This window comes from Thermothielavioides terrestris, chromosome 4, assembly GCF_000226115.1.
Source record: "Thermothielavioides terrestris NRRL 8126 chromosome 4, complete sequence".
Taxonomy (NCBI): domain Eukaryota; kingdom Fungi; phylum Ascomycota; class Sordariomycetes; order Sordariales; family Chaetomiaceae; genus Thermothielavioides; species Thermothielavioides terrestris.
Window position 1 is genome coordinate 1,255,237 of NC_016460.1, and position 25,871 is coordinate 1,281,107.

At 59.4% G+C, this 25,871-nt stretch overlaps 6 protein-coding genes across 6 annotated transcripts; 3 read left to right on the forward strand and 3 right to left on the reverse strand.

Annotated features, from left to right (window-relative positions):
- Positions 1 to 10,357: 10,357 nt before the first annotated feature.
- Positions 10,358 to 11,913, reverse strand: THITE_2118667 (uncharacterized protein). Its single transcript, XM_003655173.1, has 3 exons — positions 11,883 to 11,913; positions 11,166 to 11,807; positions 10,358 to 11,106 (listed from the first exon to the last, which is right to left on the reverse strand). Exons 2-3 carry the CDS (start codon positions 11,724 to 11,726, stop codon positions 10,516 to 10,518), a joined length of 1,152 nt encoding a protein of 383 aa, XP_003655221.1. The 5' UTR covers positions 11,727 to 11,807; positions 11,883 to 11,913; the 3' UTR covers positions 10,358 to 10,515.
- Positions 11,914 to 15,329: 3,416 nt separating this feature from the next.
- THITE_2118669 (uncharacterized protein) lies at positions 15,330 to 18,660 on the reverse strand. The gene has a single exon (XM_003655174.1). It carries the CDS (start codon positions 18,557 to 18,559, stop codon positions 15,461 to 15,463), a length of 3,099 nt encoding a protein of 1,032 aa, XP_003655222.1. The 5' UTR covers positions 18,560 to 18,660; the 3' UTR covers positions 15,330 to 15,460.
- A 1,098-nt stretch (positions 18,661 to 19,758) lies between these two features.
- Positions 19,759 to 21,201, forward strand: THITE_2118671 (uncharacterized protein). The gene is made up of 2 exons (XM_003655175.1): positions 19,759 to 19,949; positions 20,028 to 21,201. Exons 1-2 carry the CDS (start codon positions 19,891 to 19,893, stop codon positions 21,127 to 21,129), a joined length of 1,161 nt encoding a protein of 386 aa, XP_003655223.1. The 5' UTR covers positions 19,759 to 19,890; the 3' UTR covers positions 21,130 to 21,201.
- Positions 21,201 to 22,888, reverse strand: THITE_2118672 (uncharacterized protein). Its single transcript, XM_003655176.1, has 3 exons — positions 22,608 to 22,888; positions 22,452 to 22,549; positions 21,201 to 22,376 (listed from the first exon to the last, which is right to left on the reverse strand). The coding sequence occupies exons 1-3, from the start codon at positions 22,798 to 22,800 to the stop codon at positions 21,273 to 21,275; spliced, it is 1,395 nt and encodes a 464-aa protein (XP_003655224.1). The 5' UTR covers positions 22,801 to 22,888; the 3' UTR covers positions 21,201 to 21,272.
- Positions 22,889 to 23,620: 732 nt separating this feature from the next.
- THITE_155541 (uncharacterized protein) lies at positions 23,621 to 24,434 on the forward strand (the record flags this gene model as incomplete). Its single annotated transcript, XM_003655177.1, has 3 exons — positions 23,621 to 23,626; positions 23,723 to 23,920; positions 24,003 to 24,434. The coding sequence occupies 3 exons, from the start codon at positions 23,621 to 23,623 to the stop codon at positions 24,432 to 24,434; spliced, it is 636 nt and encodes a 211-aa protein (XP_003655225.1).
- Positions 24,435 to 24,683: 249 nt separating this feature from the next.
- THITE_2118673 (uncharacterized protein) lies at positions 24,684 to 25,856 on the forward strand. Its single transcript, XM_003655178.1, has 2 exons — positions 24,684 to 25,046; positions 25,147 to 25,856. Exons 1-2 carry the CDS (start codon positions 24,856 to 24,858, stop codon positions 25,820 to 25,822), a joined length of 867 nt encoding a protein of 288 aa, XP_003655226.1. The 5' UTR covers positions 24,684 to 24,855; the 3' UTR covers positions 25,823 to 25,856.
- The last annotated feature ends 15 nt before the right edge of the window (positions 25,857 to 25,871 follow it).

Below are 25,871 nucleotides of genomic sequence, written 5' to 3' on the forward strand. Positions count from 1 at the left end.
TTGACGTCAGTTACAGAGCTGTTCTGCGTTTCCAGACTGGATGCGGGAGCCGCGAGGTGTGAAGCATGGCGCCCGCCATCCCGCCGAGTGCGAGCGAGCCCGAGACAGGCTGAACTCGAGATACAGCAGCACGCCCAACTGAAACCAAGCGGCTGGGCCGGGTGTATGAAGACTTTGGAACGGGTGAGCGTCTTACTCGAGTCTCCGCGCCGCCAGGCCGCTCTCCTCAAACACAGCCGGGTTTTTCCACGGGCTTGGGGCGAGAAGAAATGGAATCTGCGCCTTGGCTGTTGCTCCTCGGCGACCTAGGGACGAGGCGGCAAGTCGGCATGGCGATCTGGGCCCAAAGAGCCCTGCGTGGCCGATCTTGCCCGCCGCTGGCAATTCAGAAATTCAGTTTCCCAGGTTTGGCGGAGGCACGCCTTCCATCAGCAAGAATTGCCTGACTTGGCAGGTTCCGGCATTCTTGGCTCATCGGGTCATTGGACGAGGGCAGTGTCAGTGTTAAGAACGCTGGGGCCGGGGCCGTGTTTCTCAGGGCAAACACGATTTCCCACCAACTGCAAATCTGTCCCAGCAGGAGAGGGAAGTAAGGCAGCTGCCGCAATTTGTCGCAGGTGCTCCTGTGAAAGAGTGTGTTGTGTAAAAGGGAAGAGACGTCCGCATGGATGGCGTCGGTGGATGCCTGCTCTCCTGGTTACGGCAGTCACCGCGCGGCTACGATTGGTGCCAACAGCCCGAAAAGTGGGACCTGAGTGGGGTCCCTTGCCGCCCTCCCAAGTCCCAACATCCCTCATCATCATCGGGCCCTAGAACCGCTGTGGTCAGCCTGGTTGGAACCGAACTTGACCCGAGCTTTCGCGTCAGAATAGCCGTGGCTTCTGTAACGCTCCTTCCTCGGGCTCCGCAAGACCCGGATCGCGCCTTTTTTCGGTCCGCTAATATTTCCAATATGTGACTTTTTAAACTGTATTATCTCCTCAGTTTCCCCGCCTATGGGGTTAGATTGCTCCCAGTCCGTGTCACGCGAACCATCTGCCGGCTTTATGTCGCAGATGAGGAAACCGAACTTCACTGGACTGACGGATGTGTACCATGTCACGCTGTGACAGGCGGTGGATCGCCGAACCGATGCCTCAGAAAGGGAGCAGCACAAGACACGAAACAGAGGTTCGCCGCCCAGGAGCCTGGATGACGGATTCGGCAGTGTCGTCCGTCAAGCCACATTGACGCCATCGCGTGTGCATTTGGAAGTTTTTCCGGGCTGGGCCCTCTTGATTTCCCATCTTGCAGCGCCGCGGGCAGATTTCCGCAGCGACCAGGCCACGCAAACAAACACTCGGCATCACACTGTGGCGTGGTGGCTGGAGATCGTCGACTGGATTGGCAGACGATGATCCTCCGGCTTATTCCGCACTTCCTCGACAAAAACACACTGATCCGCATGGCCTGGCTTCTCGCTTCTCAGATCGCCAGCTGGCTGCACTACATTGCATGTTGCGTAAGTCAGGACCGCGCCTTGCTTCAGTTTGGGACGGTAGAGTCATTGTCCCCGAATGACTCGGGCTGGGTCTGCGCCTTCACCCAAGGCCGCCACCGTTGCGCAGCATCGGTAAGCAGACGTCCAGCAACCGGTTGGCGGCGGCGCCAGCCGTGCCGTATGCAGGCTAACTCACGTTACTGTGTATTCCGTGCAATCCGTGCTTCGAAGAGACGTGTGTCGCACGGAGTATGGCACAACCACGGACAACTGCTCCGTGCAAACTGCGCCAACAATTGAGAGGCTGCTTTCAAGAACTCGGGGTGGACGTTAAAGAGGTCCCGCCAAGACTAATTTCGGCCAATTGTCGGCAATGTTTTTACAACGTTTTTACGTAGCCACAATCGCCAAGGCGTTTATACTATCGCCAAGGGTTAGTTCGCCGAGGGCGTCGCCAACCCCCCGCTAGTTAGGGTTTAGGTTATAGTTAGGATGCGGGTTAAGGCTAGGATGCGGGTTAACTTCGTTTTCTTTTTTTTTCGATTTGGTTGAGGTTTCGCGAAGTTGTTGCTACGAGTCTTTGCGAATCTTTGTTGTCGATGTTGCTCAACTTCGTCGTGGTCCGCTCACCCCTTGGCGATTTGTAAATACTTGTAAACGGTAGGTTCCGAAATTAGTCTTGGCGGGACCTCTTTAACGACGACCGAACTCGGGGGCAAGGGGGAACAATGCCGTGCCAATTGAACGACGGCAAGGCGGACTTGCAAGGGTGCATGCCTCGACACGGCAGGACATGGGTTCACCAGCAGCCGTGGTTGGATGGATGCGACCCTGATTCCCGGTTTGCCTCTGCGCCCCACGCCGGGGACACGCCGGCGAAGGGTTGAATGCCGCTTAAACTTCGAGGCTAATCGGCCGCCCTGTCGCCGTTTCAAAAGCTTACCGGCATCTGGGTCCACCAAGCCAACATGCACCAGACCACGTCCAACAAATCACCTGCCGCGTACTGTGTACGGAAGTACTACATACTGAAGAGTCAACCATGGTTTTATCATCCTGCATTCGGTGAAGCTGAGTGGTTTGCCAAGGAAGACCACGAGACTCTGCCAGCGGCAATATCCCGCGCAAAGCTGAGCTTCGCGCACGTTGTGTCGACGCAACTCTGTGGATAACGATGGTGACCACAAGTACGGTGCGCCGTCACTTTCTTCCTTCCGGCGTCCACTGTGGTCGCAACTTGCCGGTAACGAATGGTTCGACGTGCAGCGTCCCGCTTGGGGAGGTGGGCGGTGGTACCCTAACCAGAACCGGTTGGCTGGACACGGGGGAAGACAATCTCGGTGCCGAAGGTTGGTGCACGAGGTGCCCCTGCTCTGGACGCTCGGATGGGTGGGCAGTGGCAAGGTTATTCCTCCGTCCACGACACAAGCGTGGAACGCGACCAGCAAGCCGAGCATGGTCCTCCGGGCTTCGCCCGGCGTCAGCCTGGCACAGTCTGCTTCTTTGGGCGCCAAGGTGGAGACGGCAACCGTTGGAAGTTAACCTACACTAACACTTCACTAGGAAGCCTCCGGCTTGGCTACGCTTCCCGGCCGGCCCTCACACGGCTTCGAACGCCCCGCATCAGCCATCAAGCGCAGACAACGCAGCTTGTCGAGTGCCAAACCCAGTCCCAGTTCCCGCTCACCGGAATACATGTGCCCAGCTCTCGCTCGGGATAACAAGCAGAAGACCGAACGAGGCCTCATAACTGTCCATCCACAGACCCGAGTTTCGGTGAGAGAAAGATGCTGAGGATGCTTTGCTGCCATGACACTGGGCATAACTGCCACGGCACATCTTTCCCGCGCGATGAAGGGGCAGAGTACCGAAACTTCCTATATCAGGCCATCCACAACGCATGGTACAATGCTGGCCTGCGCTTTCTGTTGGAGGGAGCGCTTCAAACCGGCCCGGCTTTCTCTTCTGTGAATCAATCCACAGAGACTGACACGTATCTCGAGGGAAAGGTACTGGGCCTAGGAAGGCACGCCCTTCGATACGGTTTTCTGATAATTTTGGATGGGAGCTTCGCCAAGGCTTGAAGGAAGGAACGGGTTTCCCCTGCTTTTTTGGTCGGAAGATGACGGAGCCAGTCAGGACTACATGACTCCCAACCGGCCGCCCCGTCTGGGATACGCACGGCACGGAAATGGCCCTCTCTCGGCATCACAACGGCCTCATAAGCATCTCATAAGCAGCCACAGCACAGGCGCACCCGCAGACGACTCCTTGTCGGTTCGAACAACATTAGTTATTGACTGTCGTCCTGGCCGCCGAAACTAGGCCGCCATTTCTTTTTATCCCTGTGTCGGTCCCGAGGCCGCATTTTCTGGCAGCGAGGCTTGCAGCTTACCAGCAGACTGACAGGCAACATTGGTGCACAGCATCCAAAGAAGCTCACCGTTCGGGTAGTTGCTGCCCCCCAGCAGACAAAGTTCCCTGTCCCACCTCAATGGTGACCGCGCGCGAGCCATGCTTCCAACTCGCAGCCATGCTGCTCCTCCAGTTCTTCGGCCGGGAGCACATCCGCTGCCTAGAGCCAGGCGACTGACGACCATGATGAACGGGTTGGGCAAGTCTTTGCTTCCCAGCTGATCCGGCCCCCCGTGCAGCGCACCTCTTGGATTCGCAGCATTCCCAGGGTTCAAGCCGCAGTCAGGGCCTAGCTAGACGAGATGCTCAACGGGAACAGCTGCAACACGGCAACTGATGAGCCAAGCCAGGGGGTATAACTACCCGAGTGGTTGACGACCAGGAGTTTGAAGTGCCGCGGTCTCCAAGGACCCGGGCAGCACCCCCGCTGGCTCACAGCTCGGCTGCGACAAATGAAGGCGCAGAGGGCAAGATCCAACTAAGCTCCGGCGATTGGCGCTCCAAGTCACTGGCCCCAAGGAGCCCAGACGACACGGCATCTCGACGGTTAGCGATTGTGGGTGCCAGCCGACGGTCAGTTGATGCATTGATCCCTTGATTGCCAGCCGTGTGCTCGAACGTCAGCGCGATCCACGGACCGACACGCTTGGGGCACCTTCCCCGCGTAAAATGCAATGCCACCCACCCAGAACCTCCCCATGCTGTCCCGGAGGGATCGGCGTGGGTCGGCGGCGGGCGCGCCGCCGGGTGGCTGGCTCCTCTCCGGCTCTGACAGCGGCAGCACGGACTCCCCGCGCCCCTCGGCCGTCCTCCTCTACCGCATAAGCCCACATATTTCCCGCCCGACGCGGGCCACCGCCGGTAGTTGCCAGGAGCGTTCCGGGCAGAGCCAGCTTGAGAGGTCTCTCCCCGATCTCCCCGATCTCCCCGCTCTCCCCGCACTCCCCGTTCTCCCCGTTAATGCAGCCAAGCAGCCTGGATCGAGTGTCAGCAAGCCCGGTCCACACTCGTCCCCATGTCTTTCTTTCTTCATACAGAGTCTGGATCGGTGGCTTGGAAAGAGCTATCGATGCGTCGCGGGCGACGATCCGATATCACGCTCCTCTCGCAGGAGCTGTCAATTTGGGGTTATGCCATTGGTACATACACCACGCCGTGGTCATGGTTCCCTGGCGAGCGCCCACTACGGATTGCAAGATTCTCGACAACCCGAGTTCCGGGGCACTCAGCAAATAAGAGCCGAGATGTTACGCTGGAGGATGCTACCCTCCCACATGCAAGCGCGACTTGAAACTGCGGCTAATTCTCCCCCAGACCCAACCATCCACGCGAAAGGTTTTCCCGCCTTGTCCGCCCAATGCTCGGCGGCGGTTAATTAATCTGACGGGGTGAGCCATCTCAAACCTCTCTGGGTGAAGACCGCGGAAGCAAACTGCGGCATAGAAGCAATCTGTCGACGAGTCCTCCCGCCGGCACACGGAGAGTGATCGCTCCCATCTCGATCTATCGTCCCATCTCGAGACGATCACGCGGACTCATGGCCGTCCGGTCGATCCCTCTCCCGGCTCTCACCAACAGCTCTCTCGAACCGCAATGGCTTCGGGAGATGGTAGCAGGGACGGCCCTGTGCGCTGCGGGACCCCTACGTAGGACATTGTCATCTGTGTGTGGATTGCCTACGCTCGATTTGCTTGTGTCCTACTTCTGTACTACACGACGTAATGACAACGGTATGAAGATCCCGGGCTGACAAAGTGGAGGCGGCGCAGGGGCGGTTGATATAGACAACAGCGCGCAAATCCGGGTAAAATCTACACTCCCCAGATTTGTCCGTCCACTTCATATACACTTGCCTTTCCTGGCTGCAGAGCAGTACCCTATTCGGCTTCATATCGGGGTCTTTAGTTTCCGGAACCGATGCCTAGATTGGCCCGCCCCTCCTTGTTCAATCTGTGAACCTCCAGGTTCCGGGAAATGTCTTCATACTCTCTCACACGCGGGAAATTGTGCCAGGCCAGGTTTTACGCTGTCCAGCATCATCACCGCCTTTTTACCACAGCCGAAGAGGAAAGGGCTTGATTTGGCCTTCATATACGCACCGGGTCTTTAGTCCGGTCTGGAGGAGTGGGATCATCTCCAACGTTACCTGCTCCCGCCCTGCCTGTATGTACCGCCAGCCACAAAAGGGAACTGCAAAAGCCCTCATTTCCACTTCTCAACAACAAGCCCGCGTCACCGTATATGTATATACATGGGATCAGCATTTCGGCTTTCCCGCTTAGCTTTCTCCCGTGACCGTGCCCGCACCGCAACCGGACGACGCGAGATTGATATATCCCCCCTCAACCCCTCAACCCCCGGAGATCGATGTCTTGGCACTAAATGTCGGTGTTTCTTCGCGGTGCCGGGCGCATGCATGGTCTTGTTGCTCGCGTCCCCGTGCCGGACGGGTCAGTCAGTCAGTCCTGGTGTGAGCCTGTTGTGGTGAACTCCTCGCTCTCTGTGGTGGATATTCCTTCTTCCGGGTCCCCTGGATGGGTGCACCCCCCCTCCCCCCCAAACACATCGTCGACAGTCTGCTCTCTTTCCGGATGAAGTATCAGCAGGGAGAAGGGCGGCGCCGTCGTTCCTTTCTCTTCTGGCGTGCAGTGGAGGAGTACTAGTAGTCTGTATGAGTGCTGTGTGTGGACGCCATGCCTCTCCAGGGCCCGGGAGATGCCGCGCGAACTACAGAGACTACTGCCCTGCGGCCGGCCTGGCCTGGTGAGCTACCACCGCTCCAAACAGGTGGTCAGGAAAGGTCAAACTTGACGGACCGTTGAACTCCTCCTTGCCCGGAGCGGGAGCGGGGGAGTGAGCAAGGAGTGATTTTGTTTTGTTTGCCTTTCATTCTCCCCCCCGGACATGCCTGACACTGGCGGCGGGCGTTTTCTGATGCCTTGGTTTTTGGCCCGCGCCCTCGCGACAGGGCCGGGAAAAAAGGAAAGAACAGGCGTGTCTGGGATGGCAAAAGAGGCTCAATTCTCCCCGCGTCAGCGTTGTCTCATCGGCGCAGGCTCTGCAGGAACCGGAAACCAGGGCGGGCGAGCAAGTGGGTTGCGGTTTGGAAAAAAATACCGTGCCGTTTCATTATGGGCTCAAACCCCGGGCTTAGGGGACGGCGGCGGCGGGTTTGCCCATCCAGGTGGCGGTGATGGTGGCGGTGGTGGGAGTGGAACGACGATGTCGCGGCTTCTGGTCTCGAGCTCGAGTGAGCTGTGGCAATTGGACCCCGTTCCGGACATCGGATATTGTGGCCGGCTAGAGTCGTCGGTGGCCTCGGGAAGGGAGATTCTCGCTAGAGGGTAGTCAGCGTTGATCAAGGACTCCAGAGTATTAGCTGCCGAACGGGTATCCTCGCTCGTGAGACTGCGGCGTAGTCTTACGTGTCTTGTTTTGCCACGTTCGACTCTAACCGAGCTGCTATAGGAGGGCATCCAACATCAAAATTGATGCTATTGCCTTGCCTGCTCATAGAGATGGCGGCATTGTGTGATCCGGAGGCAATCCCGGCCTCAGAAGAGACCGGGGAGGGCAAGAACGCTGCATAGACACCGACTGGACCTAGAAGGGTTGGTTGACTTTATCCAGGGCAGCTATAGTTGGTTCTATAGTGCGCCGCCTTGGTTATGGCACCACGGGGAAGTTTTCCAAGTATTCCCTTGGTGCCATGGTATCTCGCATGGACGTCGTGTCTCGCCTTGCTCGATTCGTTGCGGGGATGTATGAAGACCGAGAAGCCTCGGTCGTTGTTTGGCTCTCCGAGGGCATTCGCTCGCCTGGCTGGCTCAAAGTCGGCACTGGCATTAGGTCAATGACTGCTGCGGTGGTCCTAAGCTGCCCAGTAGGCTTCGAGATGATGGGGGGTGTCACCTCAAATCGCCTTGCCTCAAGACGTAAGCGGCATCCCCTAGCCTCGAGCACAGAAGGGGGTGCATGGTGTCAACGGACCACATGCTGGCACCTTGAGATATGGCCCGAGTCTCTAGACTACGCCCGCTTGAAGGGCATGTGTAGAGGGGAGGCCTGCACTGCCGCCAAGGGACACTGGGTGTGTGAACCAGCCCATGGCTTGATACCATTGTTTCCGAGTCCACGTGAGGCCTCACCTGCTCAGCGGTCGGCACGACTATTCTCGTCTGCGATGTCGTTCTGCATTGCGCCGTCCTTTGATCATTGAAGGGAGAACCGCACAAGGCAGGTTTGGAGAGCATCCGACCACATATCTCCGTGCGCTTATGAGTAACTCAGAGGCCATCTGCCGACTGTGATATGGATTTCGAATGGAACACCGCGTTAATGAGTCCAATGGGTGTCAAACACTCCTCCTCGCAGAGTCCCATGTATGCATCGCAGCGTTCATTCAATTATAAACATCCCTGGGGCCGAGATGTTTTGGTTTCGCTCGGGAAACCATGCGCAATGCTGGTAAGAAGAGCATAGCCGTACTTACTGGGACAGACGGTCAAGGAGAATACTGAAGCCGAAAAAAAAGAAGAAACAGGAAGGAGAAGAGAAATGAACCACATCACGGGGTCAACATAGCAAACGCACAGCCAAGATGGTGGGCTTTGAACCCAGCAAGACCCCACGGGCTGGGATAGCTTGCCGTGCCATCTCTTAAAAGGCCAGTGTACAGCGCTCACAGCGCTCGGACAGCCATATCAGTCCTACACCCCCAGATACCACCGCTTATACAGCTGGATAGATTTTGTAAATCAGTTTGATGGTGTAGCAACCCCTTGACCATTGCCCGAGATGCCGTCGTGATCGAAGTGACGACAATCACTCGCCTCGAGCACCGAATCCCTTGTAGGGACCTCGACAGCTGGATTGTGCCCAGTACAAGAGATTTCGCTCCAGAGACGTGTATCAAATACCCCTCTTGGGAATCGGTGTGTTGCTGAGCTTGCAGGTTTGGCGGCCTGTCGTCGAGGAATGCACGGAGCTGAGTGCCAAAGCGTTCTACATGGACCTGCCCGAGTGGTTGGTACGCGCTGAAGTAAACACAGATACGAGTCTCACCAGGGGCCTCTCCTTGGCTTGAACCACATATCCGTATCGATTGGTGTGTTCTTACTCAGAAGGCGGGCATCAAGTTGCGAAGGGGATGACCAACAGTGCTCTCTCCTTCACTTTGAGCCTGTAGTATCAACCCTTACGTTGCCCCTGGCTGTCAAAATCTCCCAGGTCATGCAGATAACAACTGTGAGCTCATAACACAAGTCGCTGGATGAGTTCCCAATGACGAATTCGGTCCCTTGGAGCGCGTTCTTGCCCGCGGTGGTCAGACGGACCCTTCACGACACGTCCCGTTTCCTGCCCGGAGCTCCAAAATTCTCATTACTCGTCGAAGAATGAAAAATAAGACTACAAATACTTGAGCATGTAACTAAGGGGCAGATTGTCGTCGATGATCCCAAAGCAATGGCACGGACCAGGAAGGATCCAACTCCGGTGACGCGGAAAGTAAACACAGCCCCTGAATCCATCCAACATCGCCTCGCGGGGCAGATGGCCGCGACCGTGTCGATCTTGACTGCAACCAGCCGTGAAAAGGAATCTCGCAACTGAGAAATATTGCACACGACAAATGAAAAAGTGAAGAAAAATATGTGAGAATGGGTCCCGGGTTGGTGGCAGAGGACGAGGGTGGGATGTTGCGATGCGGCTACCGTACGAGGCACCAGGGAGGGGAAAGGGGGGCCAGAGCCATTTTGGTCTCAGCACTTCAACTGATTTGTGCAACTACGCCAGACCACATCACGGTGAGAGTGGCCTAACAATGCTGAGGCCACGACGACCACCCTTCGTCAAACTTCCACCGGAAGACGCACACCATCAGGTATCTCCGTCCGTTTGGCGCAGAAGGGCTCGGGTGAGAGCTTTCACTGTGGCCATGTGAGACAAAGACGCTGTCAATCGCCATACTCGCCATCTTCCGATCTCCCAGTCAATCATCGCAGAGAGGCATCTTAATGCATCTCACTCACTGCTCCCACTACCAGACCACACAGCCTGATCATGAGAGATTGCACCAGAAGCACATATATACAAGAGAAGCTAGGTTAGGTATCATCACAAGCACAAGCACATTCCTCCCAATACCCTGCCGATGCACCAGCCCGCCCGACCTTGCCGTGTGAGGCTGCTTGCTGCCAAATTCCCTGCCAGCCCGCAATCCAAATACCAATTTATATCCAAAATGATCCAGCTCGTTAGGCTGGTAGTGTATGTACCTTACCCAAAGGAAGGAATCAAGCATATGAAGCAATTCCAAACACCAGGCTCCTTGCCAGTATCCAAAACGTGGAAGTAGAAAAGTAAAGATCCTCTAGAACGCCTTGCAGCCAAAAGGTGCAGCCAGCCGGCCGATCTTTTATCTCGCCCCAACCCAAAACCGGGTAAATCAGGAAATTGTAGATCGCTGAAGTTGAAACTGAAAAGTAGAGTAGGGAGTGGGATGTTCGATCCAGTCGTAGATGGCGGATCCCACTGTAAGAGCCCGGAACTGGCAGTGACAGCCGCGCTCATTCGGGAAGATCGGAGCAAGATTTCGTGACTGTATTCGATGACCGTGGCTAGACAAGCCACAGCGTAACCACTAGCAATGGCAGCGCCGCCGCGAGCCACGTAGACGGCCGGCTCAGAACGGCTGCCGAGGGGATGACCTCTGCGGCGAGCGACTCGTTGACAAAGCCCGGTCCGCAGACGGTGTTGACCTGCTTCGCGGCCGCGACATACGTGTTGACGATCAGCTGGCGGCGGTCGGCGGTGGCGGCCTGGTAGATGGCCATGGTCTGCTTCAGGCAGTCGTTGCAGGCCGGGACGGTGGTTCCGGGCAGAGACTGGTTGAGCGGGAGGAAGTAGAAGTAGGCCGAGCTGGGGTTGGTCTGGTTGGTGACGGCGTTGGCGTAGCAGTAGGCGCCCGTGTTCGGGTCCTTGAGACAGCCGGCGCTGTAGACGGGCGCGTAGGCCATCATCTCGTTATAGGCGTCGACGACCGTGGCCTGGCCCGACTTGTAATCGGCGCCGCAGTTGTCATCTTCGATCAGCTTCTGGGCGAGTTGGGCCAGGTACTGGCTGCAGAATGTTGCATTGGCCGCGCAGGTTGCGTCCAGAGTCCGCGTGATGCCGACGAGCGATTTCTGCGCTTCGAAGAAAGATTTTGACTGTCCACCAGAGTCAGCATGCCACTACACCGCCACCGGGTCCCGCCATCAACACTCACGTCAAAGAGCATCGACAGTGGGTAGCACTGCTTGAAGGTCGGGTCGCTGAGGAACGACTTGATGAAGATCGGGCATGGTGCGGGCGCGCCGTTCGGTCCCGGGGCGAAGTTGGCTGGCATGCTGTCGAGAATGCTGGGCAGGGGACTCGCGGAGACAGTCGTGCTCGAGCTGGTCGTTTGGGGGGAACCCACGGCGATGGAGAAGGTAGTAGTCACGGAGGCGGGTGCCGAGGTCGTGGAAGACTCCGAAGAGGCCGAAGAGGTCGAAGACTCCGTCGCAGCCCGCCCATGCATCCTCGGCCTTTCAAGCTCATGCTCCGACAGCATGAGCCATCGTTCTCCATCCCAAACCGGAGATCTGCGGTCGATGATGAGGGTCTCGACGGGAGCCTGAGGATGTGCGGCGGCTGCCACCGCATGTGAGATGAGACAGACGAAGACGGCCAGGAGCACGGCCCATCCCGCCGGCTGCCGTCCGTGTATCGGTGGTAGACGGCGGCCCGGCCGTGGCTGATGATGAAAGCCCGGGCTGAAGGAGGAGGTCGCTGCAGCCGAAGTCATGGTGTCGCAGCGGCAGGGGAGGGGCATGGGAGCCGGGGCAACATCACTCTCTGCAACAGCTCCAGGTAGTCTAACGAGCGACTGTGTCTCCGATTGTCTGGGTCAGACAGACAAATCGGCGTCCGGCGGGGGCGGGGACTGGCAAGCCTCGCTCACGTTGCCGTGTCGTTTGAGGGGTTCTTGCGACCACTGCTCCCCCAAACACGCACTCGACCGTATTATATCACGGCGACCAGGAAATCCATCCGCCAAGGACCCGAGCCAGAACAAGGTCAAAGGCACCGATGACGACTGAGTGCTAACGCTGGCAGTGGGTTGGCCAATATGGGCGGGCCGGGTAAATTATACGCAGTGCCGAGCGGGACGCGGCCGACACCAATGGGATGCGGGAGGTGGGCGACAGGAATCTGGACGACAATGCCGCCGCCCGAGATGGGAAAGAATTCGGAAGTCCGGTAGCTGAACTGACGGGCGTGCGGATTAGGAAGGTTGGCACACTCTTCAGCTGCTTGCTCCCCGTGGCCTCCCTGAGAGGCGGATCGTGTCCAGAATTCTGGGAAGGAGTTCGGATCCGCGAGGAATGGCTGGTTGAGGAGGTCAAGAAAGGCTGAGGAGTCCTTGGAAGGACTGGAACTGCATGTCAGAAAAACGACATGCGGCACAGTGCAACAACAACAGCGCGCCGGCGGCGCCAGGCGAGAAGGGGTTCCGCCGCGGTTCCTTGGCAGCAAGCCACGATCGAGTCCGGCAGAGCCAGGGGTGACCCGCTCGTCAGTTAGCGGGCGCCAAGGGGCCAGGGGAGCTGTGGGGAGGGGGGCCAGGCCCGGGTGCCCTTGCATGGCAGGCTGGGCTGCTTGGGGCAGGTGGATGCAGCCTTGGATTCCCGTCTAACTCACTATCGAATGCCCGTTTCCTCTTTGGGCGCCTCGCCAACGCCTCCAAGCATCGTGTGGGCGAGGGCGGCACAGAGCGGTCGTCGTTAAAGAGGTCCCGCCAAGACTAATTTCGGAGACTGCCGCTTACAAGTATTTACAATCGCCACGGGGTGAGCGGAGCCGCGACGACTTCGAGCAACATCAACAACGAGAATTGCTAAGACTCGTAGCAACAGCTTCGCGAAACCTCAACCAAATCGAAAAAAAAGAAAACGAAGTTAACCCGCACCCTAACCTTGACCCTCACCCTAACTATAACCCTCACCCTAACTAGCGGGGGGCTGGCGCCGCCCCCCGTACCCCTGGCGAACTAACCCTTGGCGATAGTGCAAACCGCTTGGCGGTCTTAGCGGGGTACTGACGCTGTAAAAACATTGCCGACAATTGGCCGAAATTAGTCTTGGCGGGACCTCTTTAAACGTCTACCCACAGAGCTGGTGGGCAAGTTCGCGTAGTGGAGGTTGGATGGGACTGGTTTGCCGATTATTGGTCGCATGCAAGTCCCGTCGTATTATCGGCGTGAATTAATGGGCCAGGCAGGCAAGGCTTCGCTGCCCTTCTGGGCGGTGGCAGTGGGGACGGAGATGACAACGATGGAAGACAGTTGGCGAGGGCGGATGAGAAATCAACTCTCGAGATGAACTTCAATTCTCGGAGGGCGGGCCGGACGCCGGGCTCTGGGGATCCTGCGAGCGGGCGATGCAGGTACACATCGTCTTGACGCGGCCAGAGATGGGCCAAGGCGGGTTCGAAAGGAAAAGGACAAATGAATTGGCACACTTGCCAGACTTCCAGTTTCGAGATCATGGATGCGTGTTGTGCAGTGGACCACTGGGACATGCTTGGAATCCGAGGATGACGTGGTTGCCCTGGACTCTTGGTGCCGAGCTAAATGGTGCACTTGCACGGATAAGCGAGATTTCATTGCCCACCGTTGGATTCTGGATCGGGATCCAAGATTCGGAGGAGTATTGAATGGAGCTTCTGTGTGCACACAGCGCTGAGCATGCAGTTGGAAGGCACCGCCGTCCTCGTGTCCAGTACATGACAGAGTACACCAGCTGCAATCATAAAATGGAATGTACGGAATAGTCGTTATCTTGCCATTGTAGCTCAGACTCGCTTGTGCTGTGCAGTTTAGGTACCCAGAAAGGTAGAAGCAGTTACAGGACCGTTGCACGCTGTCTTGTCGTCGCAGTCGCCCCTGACTTCCCGTGCCTTTCGATCAGCAATGATCAGTGTGCAGTGTATGCGTCCCACGTGGGTGGCCCGCGGTGGCAGGAGCCGGATCGGCGTGGAGCAGCAATCGGTGCCGATGGAGGACGCCAAAGGGCAAGAACGAAGTGAAGCAGCAATTGCATCTTGCCAGGATCTTTTTTTCGCTTTATTGGCCCCACTCTGCCGGGCTCCAATTGGCAGCTCCAAATGAGACCCACTTCAAGGCTGGCCCTCGCCCCCACACGGAATGCAACGGTGGAATCGGTCTGGACTCTTCGTGCCCGTCGTTCGCTGCATTGGCACCATTCGCCCAGATTATTGAGAATCGTTTCCTATGAGGGCACCGACTGTGCATACACCACTGTGTACGTTTATGATTCGTCCCAACAGCGCGCCTCAGCGATGCGGCGTCCTGATGGTCTCGACTGCGGGAGGAAAACAAACAAGCGGATTGTGGCACCACAGTGAGACATGCATCCATGACCCCGGAAGAGGAGAGAAAGAGACAGACCTATGCAGCCTCCCGGAGCTCGGGCGGAAGCCCCATCCGATGGCCCAATGAGCCGACCTCGTGGTGCGCGTCGCACTGCATGCGCTGCCGTCTCCGTTCTGTGATACTCAGATGAACCCTCGCTGTTGGGAATCGATTAATCTCGAGTGGCACCAGTCAGGAACCAAGGCCTGTGAGATGACCACCTTTTGTTCCGGTCTCACTTCCGACAGTTGTCAGTTATGACTTGGGATTGGGTGCTATGGAGATGCCCTCGTTGTGTGCCGATTGGTAGTTATTCAATGGTGGAATTGCGTGTCAGGGAGTCCAGCAGTCAATTTGTTCGTAAGCTGATGGGATGAGAAAAAAGCGAGCCACCGTTAATGGCGGCCGCAGGAACTTGGCTGGGAGGGGATTGTGTAACCCATAGAAGACGACGACCTTCTGTTCCCACCATGCATTCCCTGCGCTCCCTTCCCTGACCTGCCAACGCAGCAATCCGATCGGACTTGGCCAACATTGACGCTCTCTATACTACCTTATCAACTGTCCAAATGACGCAGCTGTAATTAACTTGTTCCATTCACGCGGCCTTCAGTGTAGGCGGCATGCCTCGAATGCATACACAAGCAGTCCTACTAGTATGGATACTGTGATGACAGCTTCGCAGAATGTGACTCGGCGGCCGAACCAAGGAACTGCTGCAAAGGGAGCGAGTTGGCCTCAGGACACTTGACCTTGTAGGAAGACGCTCGGGGTCTTTCACGCGCGATGGCCATGGACAAAGAAACGCGGCGACAACCGACCGATTCCACTGACGATGGCACATGAGGAGGGGGAGGAAGAGGAGAAGGACGGGGAGGAGAGGAGGAGGAGGAGGAGGAGGAGGAGGAGGAGGAGGAGGAGGAGGAGGACGAAGCTGTTGCTGACCGCGGCACCTCTGACAGCCACACAGTCAACAACCGTAAAACGCGTCCATACCATTGTGGATGCACATCCACTGAAGACAGCTGCCTCTATCAGCGATGGCAACCCTTGCCCTGCGCCGTCTACTACCCTCATATGATCCGTATACCCCTTGCTCTGAACACTCACTGAATGTAGTAGGTAGGTAGTCGAGGGACTTCAGTCCGGTCCGAATCCCATGCAAAGCCAACAAAACTGCGCCGCCCCCCCTCCCCAACGACCACAACGTAGTAAGCAGGCTTACGCCAAGTAGTTGTACGACCCGCCGTCGCGCTCCAGGTAATCCTTGTCGATAAGCCTGTTGACACAACGCACGTTAGCATCACCCGTAGCCGAGGACAGGAAAAGAAAAAGAAAAAGAAAACGCACTTCTCAATATTGGCCTTGATATCCGCCGCATCCACCGCGCCGCGGCTTTTGGTCTGGTTGATGACCTCGGCGACGAGCTGGGCGTGCGTGAGCGTCTTGCGGCTCTTCATGATGCGGACGATGGCGGCCTGGGTCTCGAACTGGCGGTCGGCGGCGACGCGCTCGTGCGTCGCCCGGTTCTCCTCGCGCGTCTCCTTGAGCTGCACCTGGTTGATCTTGACGCGGAACTTGGGGTCCGTGAACGCGTGGTTGACCGTGAACGTGTCTGTCGGCGCCACCTCGCGGCCCTTGGGGTGCTTGGTCAGCACGCGCGCCTTGCCGCACGCGAGCGACTGCAGCGTGCGCACCAACTCGCCGCCCTGTAGGCCCGTCGACTGGGAGATCTGCTCGTACGAGAGGACTCCGCAGCCGCCGGCGGGTTTGCCGTCCTCGTTCTTGCTGTTGCCTTCTTCGACTTCGTTGAAGAGCAAGAGCACGGCTGCCTGCGGCGCGCTGACGAGGAGCTCCTTCGGCCCGCGGTTGAACTGCGCCTTGATGACGCAGTGCGCCATGTTGTGCTTCCATGTCAGCCGCCGGCCCGTGTGCTTGGTCTTGTAGTACGTGTCGAAGGTGTTGATTTGCTCGAGCACCTCCTTGGGGAGCAGGACCCGCACGTCCGGGAACGTCGGCCACGCTGCGGCCGAGAGGATGTTGACCGTCAGGTCGATCCCGCCGGTGCTCCGTCCGGTGCCCGCGAGCCACTCCTTGTACGAGCTCATCTCCTCCTTGGCCAACTCCTGGTCCTTGAACATCTGCTCCAGATTGTGCGTGAAGCTAGATCCGCACTCGACCTTGAGCTTGGCGAGCATGCTGCGCTCGGCGTCTTGGCTGGCGCTCCGGCCGAGGAGCAGCCGCCTCGCCAGGTCCTTCTTGTAGAAGGCCTCGAAGACGTCCTTGCCTTCGATGAAGCGGAACAGCTCCAGGGCGTGGTCGAGCTGCCGGTCCAGCTCGGCGTCTTCGTCGGCCGTGCTCGCCATGCCGCTGCTCTCGGCATCCGCCCGGTCCTTGTTGTCGGACAGCAGCGACTTGGGCAGCGTCTTCAGGCCGCCGCGGAGGAGCATGTCGATGTACTTTGCAATCATCTCGCCGACCTTGGACGTGCCCGTGTTCCACGAGGACGAGATCTTCTTCTTGTCGTTGATGAAGTGGCCAAACGACTCCCGCAAGCCGTACGAGAACACGTCGTCCTTGGAGAAGGCATCCCGGATCATGATGTCCAGGGCGCGCCGCAGCTCCAGCAGGCGGACGACCATATCGTCTCCACGCTCGGTATCGCTCACGATGGCTGCGCCCGTCTCGCGGATGTAGAGCTCCCACGGCTCCTTGAGACGCTTCTGCAGGCCGGATAGCTTCAGCAGCTCGTAGAGGGCGGCCATGGACTCGACATCCTGCGCTCCCAACAGTCGCGCGACGCTGCCGCTGTCGAGCAGCTTCTCCGAGTACTTCTCAATGAGCACGTGGTGGGCATCGCCAAGCAGCTGCCGCTTGGTGGTACTCTCAAAATTGAAGCCGTCGCACCGGGCGCTCTCCCGCTCGAGCAGCGCGCCTACGGCGCCGATGTAGTCCTTGAGCCCGTACGCGGCGCTCACGTCGGCCGCGAAGTGCTCAAAGTAGCGATGCGAGGTGACGAGGAACAAGGGCTCGAACGCCTTGCCGTAGACGCCGCAGAGCCTCACCATGCCGATCGCATCCTTTAGCAGCGCCTCGTTCGCGCGCTCGTCCGGTGTCGGCTGGTCTACGATGCCCTGCCGGGCGTAGTCGACCAGCCGACACAGCCCCTCGAGCACGACCTTGCCGTGCGGCGTGACGGCGCCGGTCCCCTTCAGCGACCCAAACACGGCCTTCCTGAACAGCGCAATCGCCATCTCGTTGATCCCCTGCTTGCCCCTGCCGCCCTCCCCGCCGCTCAGCAGCAGGAGGTGGCCCCGATCCAGGTAGCTATACACGCCCCTCACCACGAAGACAACCTTGTTCCACCGCCTCCACCGGTCGACCACCTCGCACAGCAGCACGTCCTTCGCCCGGTCGCTCGCGCCGTCGCGGCCGACGGCGGCGTCGTACGCGCCGAACAGGCCGCCCAGCATCTTCTCGCCGCCCAGCCATGCTTCGCACCGCGCGCGCAGCCGCTCCGTCAGCGCGGCCGCGTCGCCCTTGCGGCAGATGTCCTCGACGTCGCGGTACAGTCGCTCGAGGGGCTGGGCGGGCGGCGCTTCAGCGAAGATGCAAGACAGCGCGCTGTCCAGCTCGGCGTGCGCCCGTTCGTAGTAGCTGTCGACGGATGATGCTGATGAGGTGGTTGATGTTGTGGTGGAGGTGGAGGTGGAGGGTAGGCGGAAGTTCTTGATGACGAGCTTGCGGGAGCCCCGGTGTGGTTGGAGGGTTGGGCGTTGGGGTTGGGGCCGGCCGTTGTGATTGTTGTTGTGATCGCTGCTGTGAGCGTAGGAGGGGCGGTGGTGGGGCGGGGTAGCGGCGCCGGCGCTGCCGGCGGGGCTGGTGAGGTCGATCACCTCGAGGCGTTTGCCCTGAACTTTGGCGGACATTGTGGGTGTTACTGCTGTCGGGGTGACAGTGGAGGGGGAGATGTAGTGCTCGGGGCGCGGGCGTTTGCGGTCCGGACTGGCGGTCGCGTGGTCGGTGCCGGGGGCGAAGCGCGGGGGGCTCGAGTCTCGCTCGCGGTCGGGGTCCGGGTCCGAGTCGACGCGCCGTCTCCGCCTGGGTGCTGACGGAGTGGAGGATGAGGCAGATGTCGGGAAAGAGGAAGCTGTGTTTGAGCGGGAAGAGCCGAAGGCGGGTGGGATGTGGGTGGGCGGAGGCATGGACCGGCGCAGGTCCGGGACTGCGGGACGGCACGGAATGGGACGAGAATGGGACTCTGCTCCGGGGCAAGCTGCTGCTCTCAAGCTCCGTCAGCAGCTGCCGTTCGTGCTCGTCGGTTGCAAACGCCCTGTGTACCGCTTTCCGGAAGTTGCAGCAGAGTGCGAGAAAGCAAAGCGGGTAAAGATCTGTGCTTCTGGCGGTTTAACTTGGGTTCGGGTTCATGTGCGGTCGGGCTCTCGGCCACCGGCGTGCTGCTATTTGAAGAGTGTGGTTGACCATGAGCTGCATGACGGAGTTAAGAGCCAAGCTCAACCTACACTTCGGAGTACGGATTACACTAGTGTAATTGCCATGTGGAGGACCGACACAGTGGGCTCTGTGAATATTCCGAGATGGGATGCGAATTATTTAACACTGTGCTGGTTGCGGGGTGTCTGATTCTTCGTTCCTGAAATCGACAGCCATTACTGTATCAGTACGTTACGTCACACCCTGTTACACATATGGAGGGTGGGACTGTTAACAGTGGGCTAAATCACTGGACTCTGTGATTGGATGTAATGGCTACCTTAAGCCTTGGTTGCCAGAGTTAATCGTGAATATTTCCTCATGATGACCTCTGTCCTTGCATGGCATGTGTGCTGTTTGAGTCGGACTCCGAGTTGCTGAAATCTGGTCTTTCGTGCTTCGCCCGTCCTGGGACCGCGGCTTCGTCTATTTTTTGTTCACCCACTCTCCGTCCTCCAAACTTTGATACTTGCGCAGTCCGCAGACATTAGCGGGACTTGACTGGAGGCTACTATGGATGTGCTAGTTGTTTAGTTGTTGTTGGAGGGCAGCATCTTCAGGGTTAGGATTGAGCCCGCCAACATTAACACCTCGCTAGGTTGTTTTGCCCCGTGTAATCGGCAGTGAGGTTCAAGTTACGTTGCACATACAGGAGTTACGGAACTATCCGCACGTCATTCTCAATTGCCGCACCGTCGCGCGCCTCGCCCACTATCCCCACAAAAAGAATCTGTCGAGCGCCCGTCTCGGGGAAGCATATGCCATGATCCGACATAGGAGCTGGCCCAGAATTGTCCCATTCCCATTCCCATTTCCATCTGCCCCCCTGGATCGCTGCCGTTCTCAAGCGAAGCCGACCGTTGATCGGTAACGAGCTCCGCCGGGTTGGCAGTGTCTTTCATTTTTTTTTTTTCTCAGGGCGGCAAATCCGCGATCCCTGGGCACATTGGGGTTGATCGGGCCCTTGCTCCCTTCTTCCCTACCGTTCAAGGTTAACTCTGTCCCCATCTCCGGGTTGGTTAACGGCGGTCCCCGTCCGACGATGGCGCCCCCCACCGGGCCCTTGAACCTCGATGTCGAGGCCATTTCGGGTATTTGCGGGTATGCGGCTGCCCCATTGTTTCTGTACTCGCCTTGAGAATCGCATACGGCTGGCTAATGATGCCGGGAACGGGGCAGCTCAATATCCATTGCCTGCTGGGTCGTTGTCTTTTCGCCCCAGATCATCGAGAACTTCCGCCGCGGCAGCGCCGAGGGTCTCTCGATCCAGTTCGTCATCGTCTGGCTGCTCGGCGATGTCTTCAACATCCTGGGCGCCGTGTTGCAGGGCGTACTGCCCACCATGATCATCCTCGCCATCTACTACACCATCGCCGACCTGGTGTTGCTGGCGCAGTGCTTCTACTACCGCGGCTTCACCCTCCGAGATGATGTCTCATCACCGCCGTCGAAGCCGAAGCCGAAGCGCAACGAGCCAGACGAGCGCACCGGCTTGCTCACCACCTCCTCCTCCTCCGCGGCCGCTGCCGCCGGCCACTCGGAGCGCTCACCGTACAGCGGCATCGAGGATCACGAGCGCAGGGGCTCCTGGACGCACCTGTCGCCGGCCGTGCCGTTCGTGACCGAGGAGCCCGACGAGGCAGCAACGCCGTCAGCCCCCGCGACGTGGGCCCAGGCGCTTGCGCTCAACAGCCTGGCCATCGTGATGGTCTGCGCAGCGGGGGTCGCCGGGTGGTGGCTGAGCCGCACCTACGATCGCGGCGGCGCGGACGGGGACGGCCCGCACGCGCCGGATGGGGGCGCGGGCGACGACGGGCCACAGCAACACGAGCTCGAATTCAACCTGCTCGGCCAGGTCTTTGGCTGGCTCTGCGCCGCGCTGTACCTGGGGTCGCGGCTGCCGCAGCTGCTCCTGAACTGGCGGCGCAGGTCGACTGAAGGCGTGTCCGTGTTGTTCTTCCTGTTCGCCTGCCTCGGCAACCTGACATATGTGTTGTCCATCATGGTGTTCGATCCCAAGTGCGAGGGGGACGAAGAAGGGTGCGAGCCCGGCGAGGCGGCCAGGATCTTTTGGCAGTATATCCTTGTCAACCTCTCGTGGCTGGCGGGCAGCGCGGGTACGCTGCTGCTGGACATGGGCATTTTTGTGCAGTTTTTCTTGTACAGCAGGAGCGAGGAGGGCTCGAGCAGCGACGAGGAGAGCTGTGATGACGAGGAAAGCAGCGAGGGAGAGGCATGGGACCAGCGGCCCCTTCTGGAAAGAAATAACACTGGGTACTAAAAGAATTCGGCGTCAGGGGTACATAGAGGTCAGGTGAACGGCGTTGGATGGGGTGAATGTGTATTTGTGTGGGTTTCTGTAAAGTTCTAAATTCTCTAGATCATGGGATCGTGATTATCCGCTGCAGGGGCAACTCGATAAATCTACAGCCACCCTAGCCTCTTCCACAGGTAGCTCCCGCCCCCGAAGAGCGCAGTAGCTCCTGTGAACGCGATCAGGCCTCCGTAGCCGCTGCCGTATCCACCGAACGCCTGGCCGCGCCAGGGCATTCCCCGGACCAGCGCTTCGCTCAACGGGCCCGAGATCACATTACCGACCCCGCGGCCCATGGCCAGGAAGGCGAACACCATGCTCGGGTCGGCCCACTCCCCGTGCTCGTTCTCGGACCCGCCATCCGCCGACGCAACCGCGGCGGCGTCCCTCCGCGTGACGTCCTTCACGATGCCGGGCCAGGCCGAGGTGTACGAGCCGGCGAACAGGCCGTAGACGACGCAGAACAGATACAGCACGGGCAGGTTCACCGACAGGCCCCAGAGCAGGAAGGTCCCCAGCGTGGCGCCGACCGTCGACAGCAGGACGCACTGCGTCACCTCGAGCCGGTCGGTCAGGCCGCCCATGGCGACGCAGCCGAACACGCTGGCCACGTTGACCAGCATCATGGCGACGACGGCGGGCAGCGGGCTCGCGCCGAGCACGGCGCGCGCGTACGAAGGCAGGTAGATGCCCGGCAGGAAGAAGCCGACGGCCTCGGCGACGTTGAACAGCTGGTACAGGGTGAAGGGGCGGCGGAGGACGAAGCGCAGCGAGAAGGGCCGGGCGGCGCGGGACTGCGCGATCGGCAGCCGCGGCTTGATGTACCAGCTCAGCGGGGCGGTCAGGGCGAAGACGAGGCAGGAGAAGACGAGCAGGGTGGTGCGGTGGCCGCGCGCCGCGAGCAGCCACTCGAGCAGCAGCGGCAGCACGACGCCGGCCATCCCCGTGGCCGACCACATGATGCCGTAGGCCAGGCCGCGGCGCGTGACGAACCACTCCTCGAGGTAGATGATGCACGAGGCGTAGGCGACGGAGCCGCCGACGGCGTACAAGACGCCCTGCGTGAGGATGAGCTGCGGCACGGTGGTGCACAGGGACGACAGCGCGAGCGCGAGGCACATGAGCAGCAGGCCGAGGATGGTCGAGTAGCGCGCCTGCGCCGGGAAGCGCCGGTGCAAGCCTGTGACGAGCGGCAAGTCGAGGTACATGATTCCCTTGGATGGGGGGTCAGAAAAAGGCGGGTCAAGGGGAGCAAGAGGAGAGAGCGAGATGTGGAAGGGGGTGGTTACCATGGCGCAGGTGCCGATAGCGGGGATGTTGGGCTGGCCGGCGAAGGGCTCGTGGGTGCTGTAGTAGTTCTGGAAGACGCCAAACGAGTAGCAAAAGCCTTGGACCAGTTAGCCAGGCGTTCTTCGTGCAGGCAGGACAGTTAACTCTGTTCATACCCCAGACCAACGCTTCGATCATGAAGCACGCGGCCAGGAACAGCCAGGCGTCCTTGCCGCCGTCGACGGGCGGCAGGCTGGGCATCTCGTGGCCGTCGCCATGCTCCACACGCCGCTCGGGGCTGGCGGCCCGCGGCGTCTGGTCGGAGCTCTGGAGCTCAATGGCCGTGCTGGCTGCCGTCTCCGACCGCATGGCGTGGATGGACTACTGTGCGCGACCCGAGCAACAGGCGGGTTTCAGGCGGGGAGCGAGAACGTTGTGAACTTCTCCAACGCCGGTCCCATGAAAGGGGGTTTAAAAAAGAAAAAAGTCGGTCCATCCCGGCCCGGAGCGGAGGATCAACGGAGCGCAATGCAACTTAACCCCACTCACATCGCGCCCTGCCGTTGACGTCGGACTGCTCGGAGCCATCCGGATCGAACCCGCCCGCATTGGGATGGATGATGAGGCAGGTTTGCAGCTCTGGCGAGTTTGCTGCCAGACGTCTGTTCCAGACGTCGTCGACTGAGAAACGCTGACCCCTTTACTTACCTCAGGAGTTACCTACAAAGTTAACGTTAGTTACGTGTTTTTAAAAACTGGTACCCGAGGGCTGAAGAAAAAGTGGGGATGTTCGCAGCCCTCTCTCCTTCCATATCTTGGTTGTAGGATACGCCCCGTATTACGGCGGTGTACGGATTAGTGTATCGCTTTGGTTATTACCTGACAAGACCGACCATGTACCAGGTCGGCGAATTTATTCCGGCGTAGGACCCACTGTGTTGGTAAGAGGTATGCAGGATTACTGCTAGTGGTGATTCCCCTGTCAGATAACTTTACTCCAAAGAATGATCTCCCAACCTACCGCCCTTCCTATCCAAGCAGTTTCTTTCTCATAAGCGGTTGAAGAAAACGAGCCAGAGTTGTGCCCTGCTAGTGGTCATCATCGATCGGAGCTCAAGAACCATAGTAGTGGATTTTCAAAAGACTCGTGTGCTGTCACGACTCACGTTGGAGCTTGTTGGAAAGAAGAATGCCGGTTATATCCCGACGCGATGGCGCCGAACACGAAGAGGCTGCGAGAGGCAGACCATAAATAAGTGTACGGATTACTTGCAGGCGGGAGGGTTGGCAGACTGTCGATGGCAAAATCCTCGAGACCGGCATAAATATTCCGGACCTACCAGCGTGGCTTTCGCCCACTTCGCCCCGCGAGCTCTTCCTCCGCCAGGGCAAGCAGCTCTCGGCGGACACGCCGTCTCCCGATGAGCCCGACTCGGTCTTCCAGTTCGGCCTGGCCGATCCCACGCCGGCCATCGGCGCGCCAGCAGCTGTTCAACAACGGCTTCGGGGCTCGAGAGGCTGACACGGCGGCGCTCGCAGCACGCCCCGACGTGCTGACCTACCTTCATCAGCGAGCCGCTGGCGGCGGCCGTCGAGCTGCGCACACGCGAGCGACCACCCGCACGCTGGCCTGCTTGTCCTGCTCAGCTGAATCGATGACGCGGGCGCCTCCTCGCGCAGCGTCAGCGACGCCTACGTGCGGCTGCCGGGCATGCAACAACAAGAGCCGCTGCGTCTCGTGCTCCGCGACTGCGAGCACAGGTTTCCGCACCGGCAGCCGCATACACCGCCTCCTCCCCGCGGGCGGCTCGCATCCGCGCTACCTGGGCAACCTGGGCATCGAGGAGAACCCGGGTACGGGAGTGACAATGCGGCCGGCGCGGTACGCCGTTCGGCACGGCCAGTCGGCCGTTTCCAAGCTAGTGCTGCCCGTCACGGCATCCGGGGCGGTCTGGTTTGGTGGCTGGTTGATGAAGCAAGGGCTCTCGCTGGTCCTATATTGAGTGGCTACAAGTCGTGCGGCGGCTGGTCGCATTCCCCGGGAGTATCAGTCATCGCAAAGGGCGGGCGATATTATTGATGGGGTTGATAGGCGGTTGGCGGTATGTGCCGTCGCGCAACCGTAGTGTATTCCGTAGTGTAGGTACGCAGTATTCCGTCCAAGTTGGGGTTTCATCGGGTGGCCCACTCTCCCTCGTCCCCCCTGCCAGTGCAACAATGCGGGGAGCCGAGGTCCGCAACGTGTGTGGGGCCTCATTGGTGCTCCCCGGAGGCCGTGGCCGAGGCCGAGCAGCTAGAGGTTTGTGGCTTTCTTTCCAAGTCTTTGAGACGCCTTCTTGATACTCCATGCCAGTCACTCATTCCCGTTGCCTAAACCGATTCACCTCCATGAATTCATAACACGCCAAGCAAGCAACGGCGACCATGGCCTCGCCTTCCCCCATCAAGCTGGAGTACCGCGGCCGGCTGGCCATCCTCACCATCGACAATGAGAAGAAGCTGAACGCGCTCGACCAGTCGGGCTACTACGACCTCGCCCAGAAGATGCGCGAGATCGCCACCCACGACGAGGTCTACATCACGCTGCTCATCGGCAAGGGCCGCTACTTCTCCGCGTACGCCCACCCACTCACACTCTCAACCATCCCCTCTCACACCTCGACTCACCGAACCCCTTCCACTAACTCCTTCCCCTTCATCGTAACCCACCCACAGAGGTGCAGACGTCACCGCCGCGCGACCCAGCGCCGCCCAACTAGCCGCGCAATCATCCCCCTCCACGAACACCACCACCACCGCCACCAGCCCACACCGCTACTGGCTCCAATCCTTCGTCGCGCTCAACCTCAACATCACGCAGGCCTTCTACACGCACCCCAAGATCCTGGTGGTCGGCCTCAACGGCCCGGCGGTGGGGCTGTCGGCGGCGCTGGTGGCGATGGCGGACTTCGTGTACGCGCGGCCGACGGCCTTCCTGCTGACGCCCTTCAGCTCGCTGGGGCTGGTGGCCGAGGGGGGCGCGTCGCGCGCGCTGGTGCGGCGGCTGGGCGTGGCGCGCGCCAACGAGGCGCTGCTCATGAGCCGGCCCATCGGCTGCGCCGAGCTGGTCGCCGCCGGGTTCGTCAACAAGGTGTTTGACGAGTGCGCCGCGGACGGGGAGGACGGCAAGTTCAGGGAGCTGGTGCTGCGCGAGATCGACGAGCGGCTGGGGGAGCACCTGAACGGCGAGAGCTTGCTGGGCATCAAGCGGCTGCTGCGGCAGCCCGAGCGGGACGTGATGGATCTGCAGAATGTGGCCGAGGTGTTTGCGGGGCTGGAGAGGTTCGTCAGCGGCGTGCCGCAGGAGGAGTTTGCCAAGATTGCCTCGGGGAAGAAAAGGCATAAGCTTTGATCTTGGGCACTGGACAGTTGTGTGTGTGTATTGATTTCAGCTGTTTCGC

Coding starts and splice junctions, on each gene's coding strand:
- THITE_2118672 (XM_003655176.1), bottom strand. CDS start 22,800: ATGCGGTCGGAGACGGCAGCCAGCACGGCCATTGAGCTCCAGAGCTCC. Junction 22,550..22,607: donor GATCGAAGCGTTGGTCTGGG/GTATGAACAGAG, acceptor AACTGGTCCAAG/GCTTTTGCTACTCGTTTGGC. Junction 22,377..22,451: donor CTATCGGCACCTGCGCCATG/GTAACCACCCCC, acceptor CCCCCATCCAAG/GGAATCATGTACCTCGACTT.
- THITE_2118669 (XM_003655174.1), bottom strand. CDS start 18,559: ATGCCTCCGCCCACCCACATCCCACCCGCCTTCGGCTCTTCCCGCTCA.
- THITE_2118667 (XM_003655173.1), bottom strand. CDS start 11,726: ATGACTTCGGCTGCAGCGACCTCCTCCTTCAGCCCGGGCTTTCATCAT. Junction 11,107..11,165: donor CACTGTCGATGCTCTTTGAC/GTGAGTGTTGAT, acceptor TCTGGTGGACAG/TCAAAATCTTTCTTCGAAGC.
- THITE_2118673 (XM_003655178.1), top strand. CDS start 24,856: ATGGCCTCGCCTTCCCCCATCAAGCTGGAGTACCGCGGCCGGCTGGCC. Junction 25,047..25,146: donor AAGGGCCGCTACTTCTCCGC/GTACGCCCACCC, acceptor ACCCACCCACAG/AGGTGCAGACGTCACCGCCG.
- THITE_2118671 (XM_003655175.1), top strand. CDS start 19,891: ATGGCGCCCCCCACCGGGCCCTTGAACCTCGATGTCGAGGCCATTTCG. Junction 19,950..20,027: donor GCCATTTCGGGTATTTGCGG/GTATGCGGCTGC, acceptor GGAACGGGGCAG/CTCAATATCCATTGCCTGCT.